Here is a 20,691-nt window from a genome sequence, read left to right on the forward strand (position 1 = left end):
TAAGAATTTATTAGAAATGAATCGGTGGATCCTGTTACTTCTGTTGTGTCTTTGCATGAGATGTCTTTATAAACTGAGAGCAGCAGCAGCAGCAGCAGCACACTGACCAACTTCCTCAACTCCATCTGCGTGTTGGTCAACTGGTCAGTGTTTGACTTCAGAATGACCTCTGACCTCAGGGGTCACAAGTTAAGCTGTCATTTTCAGTGCTCTTCACTCAGGCCTGTGGTCAATGGACGGAGCGTTGCGGCCAGCTTGTGTCCACACGGTCATCACAGGACATTTGGACGAACGTCCTCGGCCTTGTTGACCACGAACAAAGAGCGTTTGTTCTCACGCTGCAGCTTCGCTCTTAACTTCACGTCAGTCATGTGAAATAGGAGTCTGATGCTCGGCCTGGATTCCTCACTACTCACTGTTTACAAAATAAAGGTCTGCTGCTGCTGTTCTCATCATACTAATACATTTTATTCTAACAGGAAATGATAGCAAACTGCTTCTACAAAGATTTATAGATTAATAGATATTAATTTCTTTGCTTGTTTGTTTTCTTAGGTTTTTCAGCTTTTTCACCACCATTAAAATGTGATTTACTTTTTTCCAGCTGTGGTTTTTCCCCTACAGATATAAAAGCACAGTCTCTGAAATATTTCGTAAAATAACGTCTCCGTTCTAATGAGAGAACGATGTGAATGAAAAGATTCAGGAAGGTTTTTTTATTAACAAATCATTTAATAAATAAATAGTTGAAATAAATAACAATGTATATTCACAGGAAAACAGAATAACTTACAAAAGAGGTATTAGAAGATCATTAGCACACTCTTCACAGTAGACAATCAATTCATAATCTTTGGCCATATGACATGTGCATTTCACAACAAAAAAAAAAAACTCAAACGTTAAGAGGTGTAATTGAGAAGATGTGCGGTCAATTATATAATTACTGAAGGAGGATTGTCAGTTTGACTTCAGTCCAATCCTAAACACCACAAATCACCCAGCACTGAACACTGTTGTGTACAAATATGAGAGAAAGAGGAAAAGTCTTTCTGGGAAGTGAATCTTCAGACGTCACATAACCTTGATAATTGAAAAGGGGTCAGATTTAGTCTTCTCAAGAAAAGAAAAAACCCCAGCATGTCGATTTGAATAAAAGTGCCCTTGGCTTTTTGAGATGATTGCAGCCTGGAGAATTGGCTGAGCCATTATCTGTTCCAATGCCTCGCAGAATCTATTGCTTTAAATGAGAAACTCCTTAATCCCCTCCATTTTCCTCATTGGCAAAACATCCTCTTATTGCAAAACTAACAAGGAATATTAACATGGAGACATGAAGGGAATATTGTACATCCAGGGTTTACACATCCATGCAGAATACAAATTCAATTTTCACCTGCAAATCACATCGTTACACCGATCAGCGAGGAGGCTGACCCACATTTGGAGTCCACCAACAAAAAGAAATCACACAGTATTGCATCTTCTGACACACGAGTCACACACAGGTGACAAATGGGGACAAAAACGAGCCGTGGGAAAGGACCAGATCAGTTTTTAGACCCAGGAAACGGGTCAGAGTTCACTCAGGAGGTTTATACTTCATCTCGTCGATGTGTTCCTACCAGGCCTCCGTGCTGTCACAGCTGGATCCTGGTGACGGAGCTTCGGTGTCACTGGTCAGGGCCCAGGTGTGCGGAGGTGACTGCAGCTGCTCCATGTTTCCTTTGAGGAAGGTGAGCAGGGTGTTGGGGGAGTGGCTGGCCGGCTGACCGCTCTGGCTCTCCAGCAGCTGCACCAGGAAGGTGATGTAGCGCATGGCCAGACGCAGGATCTCGTTCTTGCTCAGCTTCTTCTCCGGAGGATGGGTGGGGATGAGCTTGCGGAGCTCGGCGAAGGCGGTGTTGACGTTGTGCTGGCGCCAGCGCTCCCTCGTGTTGGTGAACACCTTCCTGGTCATGGTGCTGAGTGGAGCTGCAACGATTAATCGAATGACAGAAAATTAATTGACAATCAAATGATGGTTTCAGTCGTTAAGGTTCTCTGCTCGTCTTTGTCGTAAAAAACAAGATATTTAAAGATGGCAGCAGCGGCATTTTCCTCCACTGTTTGATTTCTACATTTTATACACAATGACCTGAGAGAATAGTCTGACAGTTAATCAATAAGAAAAATAAACTGACTACAAGGTGGAATTTCAGATAATGAAAAAACAAGTTTCTTACACAAACAGTAGTAATTTATATGAAATAATTTCTGAAAATACAATGATAATCAGATGTTTTTCTTTTTCTTTCTGCAAAATATAACCCTCGTGTTTTTTTTGCTTATACCAGGTCTCTATATTTACTATAGATTTATCAGAAGTTGAAAACCAAATTATATATATGATTATAATTATAATGATAATGTTAGTTCTTATTATAAATCAGCTTTTATTTAACCAGAAACAATTAAACCTCCATATCTTGCATTCATACGCAGTGTATGAACCTATAATGCTTTAGAATGTATTTATAAGAAGATGTATTTTTAAATGTATTTGCTTCTCTAACTCGTCCTGTTGACATAAAATGAAAAACCATAAATCACAGTTATATAAATATGATATAAATATTTACGGGAGCGATTTAAACTACTGAATTATCGATATGATCGACAATTTGTGTGTGTGTACGGCTCATTAATGGTAAATAGTAGGAGGGAGGTTACAGTATAATGTGAGTGAATTAGAGTAATAGAGACTTTCTGGTTAGATAAATGCTGATGTACAAAAACAAATACCTGTTTGAATTATTAATGCAGAGTCTCATATAAACACACATTATTTATTTACTATAACATGACAGCTGCAAAGAGAACACTTGTATAACATCCTCATTTTGATTAATTATTCACGTGACCTGAGTGGAAACGTGGCCTCGAGGGAAAAGAATCCTTCACTCTGATATATACATATAAACATACATGTATATTACATTTACATATAAAGCACACATGTCTCACCTGTGTTGTGTTTGCAGAAAGGTAGAGAAATGTCAGTTGCAGCGTCCGCAGGTCATCAGCGTCCAGGGTGTGTTAATGTCCACTCAGCTGCGTCTCCTCATTCTCACTGATGGATCCTTACGAGCGAGAGGGAAGGAGCGGGTGAAAGAGAGAGAGAGAGAGAGAGAGAGAGGGAGGGATGGAGGGAGGGAGGGATGAGAGTAGGGGGGATGACTGCTGCATGCTCGCATCCCACATTTTATAGCAGGGTGAACCCTATTGTGTGACGTGTGCAGTGGAGGAGGATGGTGTTAGAACCCCCCCACTCCTGTTTATCATGTAGACCCGATGACTTCAGGATCACATTGTTCACAAAACATCGCTGTGAGTGATTCTCAGGTGTTTCCGTGCAACGTTCGAGGCCATTTTGTGTTTCGCAGGTTTTTTTTTTTTTAAGCCTCCGTGATTCAACAGCTTTTTAAGTGACTATTTGTGCTGCTTTTTATGATTCATTGCTCGTTTAATCCTTGAAGGTTAGCACTAAAGGGGACAAATAAATTCCCCATTGACGTGAAACTGAGACGTGATCCTTCTCTCACTGCCGCGGACACTTGTTCTTTTCTGTTTCTGTGACATTAGGCACGAACAACCCACCGTCCTCTACACCGTGGAGAAGACCTTGATATCGCTGGCTGCTCTGCTATAGAATTCAGCCTGATTGGGCCACAGAAGGTAAAAATACCATATCCAGATTGACAGTGGAACAATATGGGTTTTGTTATGACTATGGTAATCTTGTTGAGCCATTCCAAGGGGACACACATAAATTAGAGAGGAAACGGGGAGAGCACAGCGTCCTGACTCACCTCTCTCCAGCCACACCTCTCCCCTCCTCTCCCTCCCACTTTAAACCTCCACATAGATAAAAAAAAAAGAAACGAGTCTAGTTTAACCAATTGTCATTTTTCCTTTTACACCCTTCAAGTGTTGTTTCAAAGACGCAGCCTTCCATAAAAGTCTGTGCGTGGAGTAGGAATTTACATAATCCGATTAGGGGCTGGGATTAGCCCCGGGCCTGGAGAACAGGCCCCGATGGGGGCCCTTTTCTGAATCGTCCATTCATGGGCCCTGCTGCACGTCCAAGAGGCTGCACCTGCAGGACAGGCGCCGCCGCTCTCCGGCACCATCCAGCCTCCGCTGCAGGTCTGCAGACGCACTCGGTGCAGGGTCGTCTGGCCGGTGTGTCGACTTTATTACAGCCACGAGGCCAGGTATCAAAGGAAGAGCGACAAGCAGAGACAGAATGATACGACTCATGCCTGACAGCACAGAAAGCTCATGACAGAAGTCACTGCCGTGCAACTACACTGTTCACGAGCTTAAATAAAGACAAACAGCGACCTCCTCATGATTCTCAGCTGAATGTGATTTTCATAAAGTATTTGAAAAGCAGAGGAGTTGATGCAAAATGGTGGAAACACTTTGTCTTCACTTCATCACGGGGTCGTGCTTTGACTCGCCCGAGGCACAATGTTTTTAAGTTGTCCATCCATCCTGTTTTTTGTGAATGTGATAACACTGGATCAGCCGGAGGGAATTTCTTCAACCTCGACACATAAAGGTTCACTTGGACTCATTAGAATTCGGTAAAGGTCAAAGGTCAGTGTGACCTCACAAAACATGGTAGTGGCCACAACTCAAACATTCAAGTTAATTATGACAATACTTTTGATACCTTGTCAGCGGGACTACTCAAGAACCACTGAACAGATTCCCATGAAACTGGTGGAAGGCTGGGACATAGGCCAAGAAAGGAGCCATAACGTTTTGGGGTAAATTTGTGATATAGAGCGTTTTCCTCAATTTCCCAGAAAGTGATTCATGGATCTTCATGGAAAAAATCAGGCACATTTAGACGACTGATATCTGAGTGTGTGGAATTTTGTTTGGTTTGATTAAATTGAAGGTTACTGTTAAGTCCCCTTAAATTAACTAAGGTCTTGGCCGAGGTATGAGCTCCGAGTGCTATTCTAGTTTTTTATGCATTTTATTCAGGAATCTATTTTTGCTCAGTAATATTCTTTTTTTGTTCAGCTCCTGGAATGAATAGGATTTTAAATGATCAAGACCCACTTCCCCTTTAGTGTTAAATCACATGATACTTTATCAAATCTATTGAATTAATACTCTTTAAGGCCCTTTATCACAATCTCTCCTAATTTAATTATCATGGTGTTTTTTTGGCCATTTAAAAATTTTGTATTATGGTTATAAAGGGACAGGAGAAAATACAGTAAAATGTTTGACGTGTTTTCTTCTAAAATGTAAAATCTTCTCGTCACTTAACCCCAAAAATGGGAGTCAGGAAAGCGGCCTGATTTACGGAGGAGAGGAAACACACAGGTGACTCTGAACAGCTGTGTGACCTTTGCAGCTGTGGCCAAGTGTGAAGAAAAGCTTGGGTTTAAACAGCCCGTTAATTCCCACAGTATCTCTCCTGTCCCATTCAGACCAGGGCTAAAGTAACAGTCAGGGGCAATTACTGCACCATCACGCTGCTGTTTACCGAGCTCCATACAGGTTCTCCTTTAACCACCCTGTCCACCGCTTTTGTTACTGTGCCATTAAAAAACACCATTTTCTCTTTGTTTGTCCACTGCTTGTTAGAGGCCAGAGAGAGAGAGACGGACGGAAGTGTTGAGGAAAGTAGAAAAAAAAGCTGCTGGCGGGTTATTGATGGTGGGCAGCCAGTGCTGGGTTTGGCCGTCCAGAGGCAGGGAGGCTTGTAGTCAGTGTCCCCGGGGGTCGTCTTTGTCTGGGGATCATTCCTGAGGGAGCTGGCTTCACTCTGCTGGCTCGTGAAGATAAGCACTCTCTCCACATGCTGAGAGACGATGATAAGGGGATTGCTTCACTAAATGAAAGCGGGGAAAAAAACCGCACCACCATTGGAGCTGCTAAAATGAGAGACTTTATCAGTTCAGCTGGGAAAGACCCCCGATCCGACTCCTCCAACCATAAATCACAATTTGTTTTCCACTACTGAGCATGCTCTGTGTGGACGGAGGGAAAAGTAAAATGTGCACACTGCTGTAATCTTTATCTTTCATCTCCTTTTGTGAAAACAAATTGCTCCCCCTTATTTGACTGAAGACTCGGTATATAAACACAATGGTTTATAACACATAATGTTGTTTTAAGGTATTTTTAAACAAAAATGCTGCAAATCAAGACATTTTTTTAAAGTATAACTGTTATATTACCATTTATTATCTGTTTATAAATGAACAGGAGAGGTTACAGGGTGCAGGACACTTAAAATAATTAAATAAATAATAAACTGTTCTTAGTTTTAATTTATAAAATCACAAATAACTACATTCGTGCTGTGAAATGTGTTTTATATATTAGTATTTTAACATTTTGATGCATCACATTTTATCTCACATTTTTTTTGCCACCACAGCTAAAAAGAACAAAACAGTGCTGGTTTTAAAATGTAGATATTTTATGCAAAAACTAGCTCGCACTGAAAACTCTTTGCAGTCTATTAAAAGTGTTATTTCCTCTGAATTAAAACTTGGAAGCTGAAATGCTTCCAAACAGACAGCTTGAATTTAACAGAACTGTAAGGACAACGTTAGGATCAAATCATATATATTTAAAATAACTTCAGCCTGGTCTGACCGTCACTCCTGCCGGGAACCCTCTCGTAGCTCAGCCTTCCCTTCTTCAGTGGAGTCAACGCTGCAAAACACACAAGGAAATATTTTAATCTGTTAAAATAAAAAATTCTGAAACAAACAAATTCTCAAACACTGGCTGAGCCTTTTTCTTATTACAGGTTCCTCTGTTGATTCTTCTCCTGATTTTTAACCTTTGTGCAGCCTTTTCTTCTTAAATATTAAATATATATATATATATATAAGTATTTGTAAATGAATGTGTGTTTCCATCCACCACTGTTTGGCAAATATTTAGAGCGGTTTTTGACAAGTTACCTGAAAATCAATTAGTACAGATTACTCATCGAAAATGTAATCAGTCCTAATTACTTATCTCTTAGGAGCAGGAGATTCAGTTTAAGTCACATGATTCATGTACAACATGATATATTTTTGCTGTAGGGGTTTTATTTAATTATTTATTATCACTTTGAAGAAAATCAACTAAATATTTGTCCAACTTTTGCTTGCACTTGAATCTTCACCTGTTCCAACCAAACCGGCAGCCTCTCCACTCCTCTTCCTCTCTCGTCCGATCCAGCATCTGGAGCCGTACTGAGGTGAAGTTGCTGTCATCCCTCCGATGCTGGAGACGTAGTCGTCGTTGCTTTCAGCTCGACCCCACGCTGTGACCCCTGCAGTGGGAGGGCTCAGACTGCAGGTGATGTGAAGGTTGTTAGTCTGCTGGAAGTCGCCGCAGACTGTGGAGTATGCAGATATTTGAGTGCTGACGTCAGGTGGTGGCTGGGGGCTGTATCTGAATGTGGAGTCCAGTTTGAGAGGACTGTCGTCAGCAGTGTGGAGGTAGTTGGTGAAGCCGCTGTGGTTCGGTGGAGGCCCAAGTGTCCACTGGTCGTTTACTCTCCTCACAACTCTCCCCACTGCTCCGGCTCTGCTTTTTAATCCAGAAAACGTCAACTCCTCTCTCCGCAGCTCCCCGCCCGTCCAGCTGCTCTGCAGGTGAACATCTGGGCCGCCGAAAGAACAACTCAGGTCGAATGTGAAATCGGTGCTTTCATCCTGCACCGTCGGGTCTGGGTCTCGTTCACAGAAGCTGGTCTCTGCACTTTCAGCTCCAAACAGGAAGCTGGTGGTGGTTTGGCTGCAGAACGCCTCTGGATGAGGGGGGGTGGGGGGTTGTCGGTTTGTCTCAGTGACGACTGCCTGAGACTCAAGGTGGTTCGGGTCTGTGGTCAGTGTGAACAGGGAGGTGGTGTCACTGAAAAGCTAAAATCAAGAAGAGAAAAGAAAATGAACTGCCACTGAAAATATTCAGTTTGCCCTGAAAAAAAAATTATTAAGGAATTCATCAGAAGAACATTTTAAAAGAGTGAGAAACTCAACAAAGAACTCTTCATGGACAGACTTTGTTCTGCCTGTGACAGATCAGCTGTAGATTGAAACATGTAATTTCTGTTGTAAGGTTTTTTGATTATTTTTAGACTTAGACTTTTAAAAATGTATTAAATTTCAAACGTACTAAGATGAAAATATTCTCTACCGATAAGGGAACTGCATCAAAGACTAAACATACAATTTATTTTCCGCATATTTAAATGTGGTGATGTTTTCTGAATCACCTTGAGGACTTTCTGTGGCACCTCAGGGAGGAGCTCACCCAGCTGAGACAGAGAGGCCCCCAGGAGCCACTGTGAGGACGGAGCTCTCCTCAGCATGAGCTGACTCACCAGAGGGTTAACACATGGGAACTGCAACAGACACTTTTCCTCCTGTCGAGAAACGAAAAAAATATTAAAGCAACACAAAGCATTAAACTCAGACTCGGGGCAAGAAGAAAAGCTGTAAAATGTATCAGTTAAACCAGATACATGGCACAAAAACATGTTGAAAAAGGTACAATTTCAGCCGATGTTTAAAGGAAAATACAGAAGTAGTTGTGCAGACTAAATAAAATTACTGACACAGTTCAGGTGCCAGGACAGAAACAAATTCCTTTAGTTGAACGTCTCAACTTAAGAATTGTAATCTGTATTCTTGGAGAAATGGGAACTAAATGGATTTGATGTAATTCTTTTTACATAAAGAGCTGCAGTTTTCCACATGGGATGAAATAAATGCACGACTTTGATTTAACAGATGCTTTACAACTGATTGAAAAACGGGCTTTAAAACGCTTCATATTTATTTTTCAAAGTTCAGATCTGAATAAAAAATTACTCTAAATTTCAGCAAACTCCTCTTCACCAAAAACTTAAACAATCTCTGAAATCCACCATAGATAAAAACTAAAAATGTACACAGCTGTAGCTCGGCATCCAGAAACTTTCTCCCATGGTTTTCCCAGTGAGGGTTTGTGTTGGTGATGCTGTGCTCACCTGTGAAGGGATCACAGTCAACCAGTCTCTGTTCAGGAAGCTGAGAGGATCCCTGTCACTGGACATCAGGCTGTGGAAGCAGATCTGACTGATCCACTTGGCAATTTCACAAACCTCGGACACTATCAGCACCTGAAACACAGGGTAAGAAACTAACTGTCACCCATCAACACAGCTACAGGTAAGGTAAATACCAATGTGGCCAATAGAGGCTGCTGCTCTTTTCTCTACACATCAAAAGTTAACTGGCTCCTGCAGAAAGTTTTTGCTGACAAGAACAGAGACTCTCTGAAAAACCTGAACAGTTAAAGGCAGAACTCGTGTTTGAATTGAACTTGTTCTACCTTGACATCTAGATCATTGGACTTTGTTCCAAACAGCACCAGAGACGAATAAACCAACAGCAAGTTGCTGAAGGCTTCGCTGGAAAATCTGTCATCACACAGAACAGAGGCAGTAATGGAGTGTCTCTGTATGACATGAATATTCATGAGTGTGTGCATGCGCGTGTGTGCAGTCTAACCCTCCTCCCTGGATGTCTGGGCAGTGCAGGATCACCCAGCAGCAGTTGTACTGAAGACAGAGAGCAGTCAGCCTCATCACCAGTCCCTCACTGGCTTGTTCCTGATCCAGTTCATCCTGATCCTACACACATGCACACACACACACACAACTACATTTGCTGAAATAGAATAAAATTTTGCTTAAAGTTTGTTTGTTGTTTTTAAATATAAAAGCAGATATTCAAATCTGACCCGGCATGAACACAGGCAAGGTAAAGAAAAAAGAAAAAGAAACATTTGCATAGTAAATTTTGTATAATGTACTAAATCATTCTGAACAAAATAAAAATAAAACGTTTTCAGACACAAGTTAATTCAAATCATTTGTTTTTTAAGCTACTGTCAACAAAACTCAACACTTCTTGATTTATTTCACAGCTTGAGATTGTTCAGAGACGATGGTAAAGTGAACGACTTCATGTGGAGTGCAGATGAATCGGAGCTGTGGAAATGGATCTGAGAGTTTACGGTAAGTTGTTGCTGCCTGAACACGGATATTTTATTTTTAGCATCTCCATGGAATGCTCAAGAAGCTCAGTAGCAGGCGATGAAAACACAAGCGTTAATCCAGCATTGTTACAGATAAGTGTCATGTGAGAGAAGCAGCAGGTTTCTCTGTCCCCTGGTACCTGAATGATAATGGCTGTACTTTCATCCACTGTGATCACAGCATAGTGATGAGTCCCTCCGAGCATCTGCAAGGACGGACAGTGACTCCTCTCCAACACAGTTATATTGAACCTGTATATCAAACCACAACACAAACACACAGACAGATCTCACCAAAATGCTGTTTGTCTAATTAATATAATTAATAATCTAATTCACAACATGTCTTGCTGTGGTTGTGTGGACACATTTTGCCCAAAACCATGAATATGAGGACATTTTGGCAGATCCTCAAAGCTTCAATGGTTTAAGACCAGTGATATTGAGATTCATGGAACTTCAGTGCAGACTCCCTCATTTCCAGTAAGGTGATGTCTTGGGTCTAAATTGGAAATCCACACAACCACTCTTACTAAGCTGGATATGATGTTATTAGACTTGACTGGATGAACGGGAGAATTTACTCTGACTCAAGTGTCTGCAGCAGCAGTGGACGGTTAAGAAACTCCTCAGTCACCAACAACACATAAGGAACGTTGTCTTCCAGGCACCAGGGGTCTTTCCCCTTCTCTTTAAGAACAAGCAAACACAAACATTTAGAATTAAGTAGTTAATTAATCATGATTAATGGGTGATTAATATGCATTTGGTGGCAACAGACCAGAGTCAGAGATGCTGGTGTTGAAAGAGAGGTGACTGATGCTCCTCTCTCTGCAGACTGTGGACCATGGAGACTGACCTGGATGGTCGTACTCCACCACCAGACAGAAACTGTTCCAGGGGAAGTCGGGGCCTATATGCTGCTCATACACCACTACACACACACTGTCACACACACTGGTCAAACAGGATGGGAGTGTTAAAACAACACTTTGTTCAACACAGCTAAGCAGCTTGAAAATATTTCCTTCAACACTGTGAAAACAAGCAACAGTTACTCCAGTGTTACTTTTATATAATGAGATGAGAGTCACAGCCTAGTCTCATATTTTTGGTTTTACATAATATTCATAAAATAAAATAAACAATCACTACCACAAAAGAACAGATCAGCACCTAAAGAAGTGCCAGGATATGGAATTAAATTATGTTCCTTCAACCATTTAGAATCTGGAATCTGAACCTAACCAGCACAAAAGCTGCATATCAGAGTAAGTGAAGCATCCAGGTCAGCAAGTGTGTACGAGAGCTGGTATAAACATTTGTCAAATCAACAGGGATGGATCTATGATATGAAGGGGGCCAGATTTTACACAGAGGGGCCAAGTATATGTCCAACATCCAAATTCTTATTCAGCCATTTATTATTTGTCATTTAATATATTTAGCAAATTGTTCCTCATCCTAGTCTTTGTTTATCTGTTGTTGGTGCAGAACAAATATTTGACACTGTTATTTATATGAATGTGTATTTGAGGCAGATAACCATTCTTTTAGTTTCTATGATTTTACATTTGTTCTTCTTCTTCTTATTATATTTTTCACTGCAGCTGCTTATTAACTGATCAAATTAATTGACCAATTATTGATCGTCATGCTGCTGTTCCTCATTACCTGCTGACCACACTGGCACCATTCAGTTTGGTTTTGTTCTCCTCAGGACGAACTGACGTTACAGCTGCACCTGTGAGAATAAAAAACATGAACATGCTCATCTCCAATATCAATTATCATATTTTTATGTTGCTGTCACAGACAATTTAGCAAAACCACTGGCTGATGCCAGTGGTTTAGTTCATATTATTTAACGGCTGAAGGAGGTTGAGAGATGCTCACCGGCCACTTGGCTCAAGCTGTTGATGATCGTGGATCTGCTGTCGTCAGAGTCGACTGATAATATGACAAGAATCTACAGACAGAAAACCAGGGTCATATCAAGGGTTGTACAAATAAAAACTGAAACTTAATGTGTGATGGTAACAAACACAGGTAAATTAAAGATTGGATTTGCTGGGTGGAAAGTGTGTGTCACTGTGGAACAATATAAGTCAAATGCATTTTATCTATTTATCTGACTTTGTGTTCTTGATTAACTTAGTCTACAGTTAACAAATCAACATTTACACATTTCAGTAACCAAAATGCAATACATCACACAATTGGTACAATTTACTATGAAAAAGGAAGCAGTATCTCTTGAACACTGACTTTGTCCATGTTGTTGTGTCCTTTCCTGCTGTGCAGCCATTCAGCCAGCAGCTGCTGCAGCTCCTGCACTTTGAGGTTGGGCTCCTGGTTCTTGTGACTGAGGAAGAAGATGATCTGCATCCTCTTCACCAGCTGCTGCAGAATCTGCTCCGAACATGTCTCAGCTGCCTGAGTCAGGTACGCTGTAGAAAATAAGGAGAAGGCTGTAAATATCACATTATGGTTTATATTGTTCACCAAGTCAAATTTAAGACTTCTTAAGACCTGATCACTGAAAAAACAATTTCCATTTCCATTATCCATCATACCTCAATTTATTTTATCTTTATGACTTTTTCTGTAGCTCGATATAATATATTATTTTACACAACCTGGTCCTGGGTAAACACAATAAAATGGATCAGTGCATTAACCATTAAAAAGTAATTTTAGTTCATTCAAATTTTTGCTGAAATTCACATTTTCCCATAATGAGAGGATAATTCTTTCCTTGCTGCTGCTGCTAATACCATAACACCTTGTAAGGCATTTTGGCTCAACTTCTTTTCAAGACCAGAAGAGTTGAGCATTATTTAAATGAAATGTGCTGAAACCAGTTCAAAACGGTCCTGCTAAAGCAGATTTTGCTGAGTTTTGAGTGACTCTTCTCTTTGTGAATAATTAATGGCAGAGATAGAATTAAGATTCTAAACCAAGTATTTAGGAGCTTTGAAGTCACACTAGACTAGAGGAATGATACCAGCAAAAAACTGACCCAATCCAGTACTGAGGTCGCACTTCAGCAGCAGCTCCTTGAACGTCACCAGCACATGAATCAGAGTCACCTTGCTGAAGAGAAGCTCCTGATCTGTACGGAACACAGTGGAAACATGCTTGAGAGGTGATGTACAGTTTAAAACCCAAAACAAACAACATATTTTAATAACAAACATATTGATTACATTAAATGTCCCACCTCTGATCAGCTCTGTGCTCTGTGCATGCTTTCTGCAGAGCACCCTCTCCTGCTGTTTGAGGAGGAAATGTGTTCGGTCGGGGGTCAGGCAGCTGAAGTCTCCCCACACCAGGAAGTTGAGCCCCAGCTCTCTGGCAGAGTTCAAACAGGGCTGAGCGATGGTCAGCAGCTCAGAGTAGGCCCGCTGCTGGCTGTCTGCGAGGGAACAGGAGGACAGAGGTTCAAAATAAAACAAAGCCCTCTGAAACACCTTAACTGTTTCTACAACACTGATAATGTACTACAGTAATTGTGTGAAAGTTAGTTGAGTAAAAGTTTTAAAATTTTTAAACAGTCTACTTGTTTATAGTATATTTTAACTCTGGTTACTGTAAAGGTATTGTACCTGTAGCTTGAACCTGTATCCCTCTGCTCTCCTGTCCCTCCTGAGGGTCGGACTGGCTGACAGGATGACTGATGACTTGACCTTTCCATTGGCCAGCAGCTTCCTGCTCTCTGGTAACATTTCCTGACACAGAACCGCTCATATACATTGGCCTCCTGTCTGATCTTTGTATCTGCTGTGGAGGAGTATGCGGCTCAGACGGTGGAGTTACTCGCTCCACCTCTGGTGCTGAGAAAAAGGGGACGCGACAAGATCACAGTCAGTAACGAGTATGACGTTACACCACGGGTAGAGTAAGTTCATTATCAAAGTATCTTTTACCTGAACCACAAAAATGTTTAAATATTGGTACCATTGCATCTCCAGATTATTTTCTCAGTTTATCCATTTTCTATCAGCAAACAGCAAGTCCCCTGAACCCATGTTAAAACAAAACGTTTAGTTTTCCAGATATGGAGGCAACATTTCTGATATGACTAAGAAGTGGCACTATAGCTTTACACAAAAAAATCTAATCCTGTTTCATATATATATTTGCTATTTTGCCCAAAAAATCTGAATGAATGAAAAGCAAAAAAAATTCTGAGGAAGAAAACTGGATCAAGCTGAAGAACCAGTTTTTCTCTAGATGCCAAAAAGGTCAAAATACAAACTAAGGTTGCAGGACTATAAAAGGTGTGATGAAAATCATCTCCAATCGTTATAAAAACAGCTGATAAAAGCATTATCTTTTCAGTCATAACCACATTAACACATTTCCACAACAGCAGCAGCAGCAGCAAGTACCTGGAGAACTGGCTGAGCTCTGAGGCGCTGCAGTAACTGGCGCTGCAGTAACTGGCGCCACCTGCTGGGATCTGAGTGCCATGAAGGTGGAGAGTGGGTCAAGTTCCTTCTCTGGAGGACATCTGGTAACCTGCTGATGTCTGTGGTTGTCTCTGATAATCGGTGGTGAGGACACAGTCTGCTCAGGAGTGTGGACACTCTGCTCAGTCTCACAGTCATATGTGTCTCTGTTGTTCTGACGAGCAGAAGACAGGGCAGCGACTTCAAAGAACCTGACGTTGGAAATTTCCTCCTTGGTGTTGGAGGCAGCAGCCGGTTTTGAAAGTGTTAGTGTTGCAGGTTTTACTTCCTTGTTGTTCATGTTGACATTGAGCATAAGGAGTTTGTTCTGAGACGCGTCAGCATGGTTTTGTTGTTGCAGAGGAGAATCATCTGTGGCAGCTTCAGTATGGAGAGAGGTTTCCTGTTTCTTCATGTGAGGTAACTGAGTTTTGTTTGCAGGACTCGTCAGGAAGGATCCAACTGTGACTGAAACCAGTGGAGATTAGGAAAAGGACACAGATGTGTAAATAAATCATCTGCTGCAATAATCTCACATTTTAATGCTCTAAAAGAAAAAAGAAATAGTTTGAAGCGATTCACAACATAAACAGTACTAACAATTATTTTCAATATTTATTAATATGCTTAGTATAGATGCTTAGAATAAGTCACTAATTATTAAAATGTCCATCACAGTTCACTACAGTCGTCTTCTTTTGTCTCAACATCAGTCCAAAATGCAAATATATTCAATTTACTATCCTTAATTAAAATGACAAAACAAAACACCATGTACAATGGTGGCGGGACATTTAACTACATGATTATTTGTTTCATTAAAAGACTCTTCACCCTCTAATTAACTGCACAAATTCTTGACAACTAACACATTCACTGCCAAATAAAACAGATTCAATGACAAAGACAACTCTACTCACACAGCTCATGGTCGGGTGACAGCTTTTTAAAGTCTTCCATCTTTTCCTCTCTGGTGGAGGGAAGCTCAGACCTCATGCTCTCAGTGACCTCACGGTTGCTGCACAAATACACCTGTGAGGTTCCTGTGCTCATCTGTGACTTCAGTTCAGCAGCAGCAGTGATAAAGCTTTGCTTCTCTAATTTAAGAACTTTTACAGCCTCAGACAGTGGCTGGAAGTCCACAGCTGGTTCAGGTGTTTCAGGCTCTGTAATAAACCACAACGGATTAGATTTCTACAAACACTGTCGATTTATTTACAGTGTAGGTCTGAAAAATATACATAAATATTCTTACAATTAAGAGAGTTAAGTAAACTAAATAGGATTATCATGAAAAAGATGTAAATGTGTATTTGATTTTATTATATTTAATAACTGTCTACTTCTTAAAGTGGCACAACATCACACTGGAGGCAAAATCAGAGATATCCTAACTTTTTAGTCCTTTAGTCCATTATCAATCATCATTTGTCTTACCCTTTATCCTATCTGGTAAATGCTCAAACATTAGACCTTGTAATTACCTGCCAACAGAAATCCCACCACAAAGGTTGGATGCTTCTCTGCTTTCCAAAGAGCCTTCTCCATCTCTGTGTGAGCTCTCACTGACACTAAAGATCTACACAACAATCATCGGTGTCACAAACAGTCTACAACACTGTGCACTATCAGTATTCTTTGTTACATTATATATTTTTACCCATATCTTTGAATTGTGTTTTCATTTCAGCTCTTTATGAATCTATTATCATTATGTTGTCGGATATTACCGTGATATCACTTCAGTTTTTTATAAATGTAACAACATGATGGTAACTGCTGTATTAGCAGTTTAACCACAGCTTGATCTGGTATCGTCACTCACCGTCTGCAGAGCGGTGACAACTCTTCCTTCTCGAGTTCAGAAGTGGACGGACACAGACGAGTGTGACTGGTCTTCGGAGTCAGTGTCAGAGACACGTCCAGCTCCAATTCAGTTGGAAGCATCATACGTTCTATAGAAACATTAAATGGAAGCAAGGAAACAACAATTACAAACAAGCATGTTGTGACTTCTAAAACACTAAGTAGTGAGTAACACAGACACACACATAGTACATCTAACAGTTTACACTTATTGTGTATGTTCTCTGTAACTTGTACCTATGCGATCTGAGTCTATCAGGCCTCCATTCATCTTGCCTTCTTGTTTAGGCTCCTCTGGTGAGTCGCACTGGAATTTATCCACTGACACTGTTGCATCTGAAAGGGGAAATGAAGGAACGTTTATTTTATTATACTGCTATGTATTTTTATTTAATCTAAAACCTTCTTATCTCGTCTTCACCTTTATGAAGCATATCCAGGATTGGAAGTTGCTCATCCAATAGTTCAGGAGCAACATCTAAAAGACCACAAATGCTTGAAAAGGAGTCGCAGTTTTCTGTGGTCATTTTAAAAGTGTCCACAACAACCGGTAAGAGCAGAGACTGTGGAGGAAAAACTGTAGAAATTAAGTTGTTTCATGCAAACAGTGGCAAGTAAAAGTGAGCCCTGGAATTATCTCCATTTATGTGTAAATGTGTTTAGAAATATTGAAGAATTTGTTAAGAAAACCAGGAAATTCCAGAGAGCTTATATTATTTTTATTGCCAAAACAAAATAATTTAGCATTTATCCTCTTCATTTAAATTACCTCTTCCTTCATGAGCAATTCTTTGGCAAAGTCCTCATGTATGTTTGCACACATGTGAGCGTCACTGGCACACGAACCAGGAGGTTTTTCATAAGACGCACATCTCCTGGAAAGGTTGTAATCCAATACATTTTACAGCTAATACAAACCAAAACATGAATGAGACAGGTCTAGGTTTCCAAATGGAACAACAACTCTGAACTACACATGTTTTCACCTGAATATTGAGTCCTCAGAGATGGTGTCTCCCGCTGAGCTCAGCAGAGGGTCGGCCACGGGAAGCGTCCTCAGTCTGGACAGTTTGGTTTTCAATGTGGGTAATTCACTCTTAAATTGTTGCAGGTAATCAACAACAATGAGCTCTTCAGGCAGGAGGAGATCTTTGGCAGATGTAAACATGTTTTTTAGTGAGAAAGAATGATCAGAGTCAAAACAGTCATTCTTACAACTGTTAAGTTACCTTTGTTCTGATTTCCAGATTTCATCTGGTCAGTTGTCAACTTGAAAAACATTTCGTGACATGAACCATTGACCTGTGACTCTTTTAAATTGCAAACAGCCTTATCCTCAGCTTCAAGTGAGTCAGGATTAGAGCTGGGTATCTTCTCCACATCCCTGTTCACCTCATTTAGAGTCACATTAAATCTGGAACGTGACAAAAACATTTAAAATCAAAATCATCCACCTATGACATTCAAAAAATTAAAGTAATATTTAAATGGTGATATAATAAAATGCAGGAGGGGGAAAATGTTGCAGAGTGAGGGAGTTACATCACCTCTCTGTAAAATTCATAGGTTGTTTTGTTCCTCCCAGGTCTTCAAGCACGGAACCACTGACAAAGAGTTTGCAGGTGGAGACCACCTTTCCTGTCAGGAACACAACATAAAAACAAACCCTATTGTTGACAGTCACTCTTAACATAAATTAATTAAATGCAGCAAGTAGGACTCAAGTTATTTCTGTGTGTAATCTGTAATCTTTAAAGTCAGGGAGCAGTGACTGTTCACTGCTGATCTGACCGGTTTCTCCTCGTCCGACTCCTTTCATTGTCCTGTCGACCCTGTGTTAACTTGCATATGACAAATAAAACTTGAAACTTGATTCTGCTACAACAACACCAACAATATAAAACATTAGTGGAGTCACTCTATCACCTCTGATCCACGGTGTCCTGTAGGTGACTTCAGGCAGTTTGCCACTGTGAGGGTACAGGTGGGTGTCGGTCAGGTAAGGCGCCGGCAGTGCCAGCAAGTTCATCATGACTTTGAAACTGGTGGTCGTCTGAAGTAATAATAATAATAATAATACTTCATGGCGCCTTTGTTAACACCCAGAGAAGTCTTACAATACATCATGCACAAACACCGGAATAATTTAATGTAAACAAAGGTTAAAATTTGATTAAGAGGCAAAAGTAAACACACATTAATTTAAGTAACACCAAAGGTTAAAATCAAACTGAGTCTGGACAGAACAGTATGAGGTTAATGCTAAGTTGTATTTGGAAATAAACACAGAAATGCAAATGAATGGAAACACAGACGATCCTGTCGGTCTATTTGTTGACTGGATTGATATAACATCATTAATAATTAATATTTTTCACAGATTTCTCAATTATAAGTGGTGCAAGACGTTTATCACCTTAGTCCAGTACAGCTTTAACATTAACATAACCTCATACTATTAATTAAACAGATATTCCAGAGGTAAAATGAAGAAACTCACCTCAAACACATAGTCCACAGCTTTATATCTGACAGCGGAGAAGATGTGAGGAGGTAAACAGCCGCCATGTTCACACCTGTAGCATGAAATTAGCATATTTTAGTGAACATTCATTTATAATTTCCTGTTTTCTTATCGCTATCTGAACCACAGCTTTGACCAGACAGGTTACTTTAACGTCTATTGTCAGGATTAACATGTCTATTTAACTTAGTTCATAGAATACGTGTGTTTAAATACACAAAATGAATATTACAAGTTTTTTTCTGTTAGCTTGGTTAGCTAGCTAGCTCTCCTCTCAGTATGCTATGCCGCTTGTTTGCTTACTTTTTCTCTAAAGTCGAAAAAATGTAATTTAATTACAACTTCAACATCACAACATGTAGATGTTGAATAATTGGACCGCGATAGTTGTATAAATAAAATATAAAGTCACATTAAACTTACATGATGATGCGATGCTCTGACGCGCTTTTTGAACAGAGTGGGTTCATGTCAAAGATCGTCTATTGAGGATGAACCCGCTTCTTCTAACAGAGTGGGTTCATGTCAAAGATCGTCTATTGAGGATGGACCGTAGGATGAAGACGTAAAGAGAGTTTGTTGTGAGGATAGCCGACACCGGTGTCGATGGGGTGTCAACAAAACCATGTGATCGCTGCAGCGGAGTTATTACGTGATGTACATTACGTGATGTATATTTTGATGCAGAATAATAAGCAGAAAAACTAAGTAAAGATACCTTAGTTAAGTAGATACATAGTCTGTCAGTGTCTTTCAAAATAATATAATTAAATCTAATAAAAGGATAGTGCTGCGGAGAATGTGTGTTTTCCAGCTAAAATACAAAGGAATAAAATATAAATAGATATTTCGTTTTTTTTACATATAAATGTTTGGTTTTCATCATTTTGATTGTGGACCAAACATCAGCCACAGCGCTGGTTGTCTGTTTATTCAAAGTTTATTAAAAAAGAAATCACAACAGTCAAAAAAACTGCTCTTCAATCTGCCTTTGAATAATCATGTGTGTAGCTGATAAGAAGAACAGTTCTTGAGATATACAAGTCACATACTGACAGAGCTTTCTGGAATCACTAGACAGAGGAAAGGTCACTGTTATTGATAGATCGTTCTTTTTTATTTTCTAACACATACAGGTAGATGGAGGGTGAGGAGGGGAGGGGGTTAAGGTGTAAGGTAGTGGGGGAGCTGGGATGAGGGGATGATTGACAGGGCAGAGGGAGAGAAAGGATGGGAGAGGAGATTAGGAGGGTTTGAAGTTGAAGAGAAAACAGGGGAACCTCCTCCTCGTCGTCCCCTCATTCTCCTCATTCTCCTCCTTCTCTCTCTTCTTCCTTTCTTTCTGTTTCATCTCCTCCTCCTTCTTCCTTTCTTTCTTTTTCATCTCCTCCTCCTTCTTCCTTTCTTTCTTTTTCATCTCCTCCTCCTTCTTCCTTTCTTTCTTTTTCATCTTCTCCTCCTTCTCGCTCTTCTTCCTTTCTTTCTTCTCCTCTTTCTCCTTCTTGACCCTCTCCTTGTAGCTGTCGGTCCTCAAGGCCTGTTCCTGAAAAGACAGAGACAACATAAGTTTCACTCTTTTCTTTTTCAAAGTCTGAATCGGAAACAAATCAACAATCCAATATTATTCAATCAGAATGAGTTGGTGTAACGTACCTGAAGCACAATGTTCTGCTGGATCAGGAGTTTTATGTCGTCCTCCAGCTTGGTTTCCTTTTCTAGGGACTCCTTGTGCTCGGTGGACCACCTTTC

General features: G+C 40.3%; 2 protein-coding genes across 3 annotated transcripts; both read right to left on the reverse strand.

Moving 5' to 3' along the window:
- Positions 1 to 711: 711 nt before the first annotated feature.
- tal2 (T-cell acute lymphocytic leukemia 2) lies at positions 712 to 3,312 on the reverse strand. Its single transcript, XM_034595339.1, has 2 exons — positions 3,007 to 3,312; positions 712 to 1,974 (listed from the first exon to the last, which is right to left on the reverse strand). The coding sequence occupies exon 2, from the start codon at positions 1,958 to 1,960 to the stop codon at positions 1,622 to 1,624; it is 339 nt and encodes a 112-aa protein (XP_034451230.1). The 5' UTR covers positions 1,961 to 1,974; positions 3,007 to 3,312; the 3' UTR covers positions 712 to 1,621.
- A 1,741-nt stretch (positions 3,313 to 5,053) lies between these two features.
- LOC117767573 (protein shortage in chiasmata 1 ortholog) lies at positions 5,054 to 19,442 on the reverse strand. 2 transcript variants are annotated; one of them, XM_034595331.1, is made up of 28 exons: positions 19,366 to 19,442; positions 18,919 to 18,994; positions 18,345 to 18,471; positions 17,966 to 18,056; positions 17,648 to 17,832; positions 17,405 to 17,567; positions 17,188 to 17,293; positions 16,840 to 16,981; positions 16,656 to 16,754; positions 16,378 to 16,507; positions 16,037 to 16,131; positions 15,473 to 15,718; positions 14,493 to 15,020; positions 13,707 to 13,934; positions 13,322 to 13,516; positions 13,121 to 13,213; positions 12,367 to 12,548; positions 11,995 to 12,067; positions 11,773 to 11,842; positions 10,880 to 11,055; positions 10,683 to 10,788; positions 10,239 to 10,350; positions 9,570 to 9,691; positions 9,391 to 9,478; positions 9,047 to 9,178; positions 8,291 to 8,440; positions 7,196 to 7,937; positions 5,054 to 6,732 (listed from the first exon to the last, which is right to left on the reverse strand). In XM_034595331.1, exons 1-28 carry the CDS (start codon positions 19,410 to 19,412, stop codon positions 6,647 to 6,649), a joined length of 4,590 nt encoding a protein of 1,529 aa, XP_034451222.1. In that variant the 5' UTR covers positions 19,413 to 19,442; the 3' UTR covers positions 5,054 to 6,646. The 2 variants fall into 2 exon arrangements, with proteins under 2 accessions (XP_034451222.1, XP_034451223.1); XM_034595332.1 differs by lacking the exons at positions 17,188 to 17,293; positions 17,648 to 17,832; positions 17,966 to 18,056; ... (1 more) ...; positions 18,919 to 18,994; positions 19,366 to 19,442 and having other exon boundaries at positions 6,385 to 6,732; positions 17,405 to 17,524.
- Positions 19,443 to 20,691: the final 1,249 nt, after the last annotated feature.

The sequence above is a fragment of the Hippoglossus hippoglossus genome, chromosome 9 (assembly GCF_009819705.1).
Source record: "Hippoglossus hippoglossus isolate fHipHip1 chromosome 9, fHipHip1.pri, whole genome shotgun sequence".
NCBI lineage: Eukaryota > Metazoa > Chordata > Actinopteri > Pleuronectiformes > Pleuronectidae > Hippoglossus > Hippoglossus hippoglossus.

Coding starts and splice junctions, on each gene's coding strand:
- tal2 (XM_034595339.1), bottom strand. CDS start 1,960: ATGACCAGGAAGGTGTTCACCAACACGAGGGAGCGCTGGCGCCAGCAC.
- LOC117767573 (XM_034595331.1), bottom strand. CDS start 19,412: ATGAACCCACTCTGTTCAAAAAGCGCGTCAGAGCATCGCATCATCAT. Junction 10,789..10,879: donor CACCAGCATCTCTGACTCTG/GTCTGTTGCCAC, acceptor TTGTTCTTAAAG/AGAAGGGGAAAGACCCCTGG. Junction 7,938..8,290: donor TGCCACAGAAAGTCCTCAAG/GTGATTCAGAAA, acceptor TCTTGATTTTAG/CTTTTCAGTGACACCACCTC.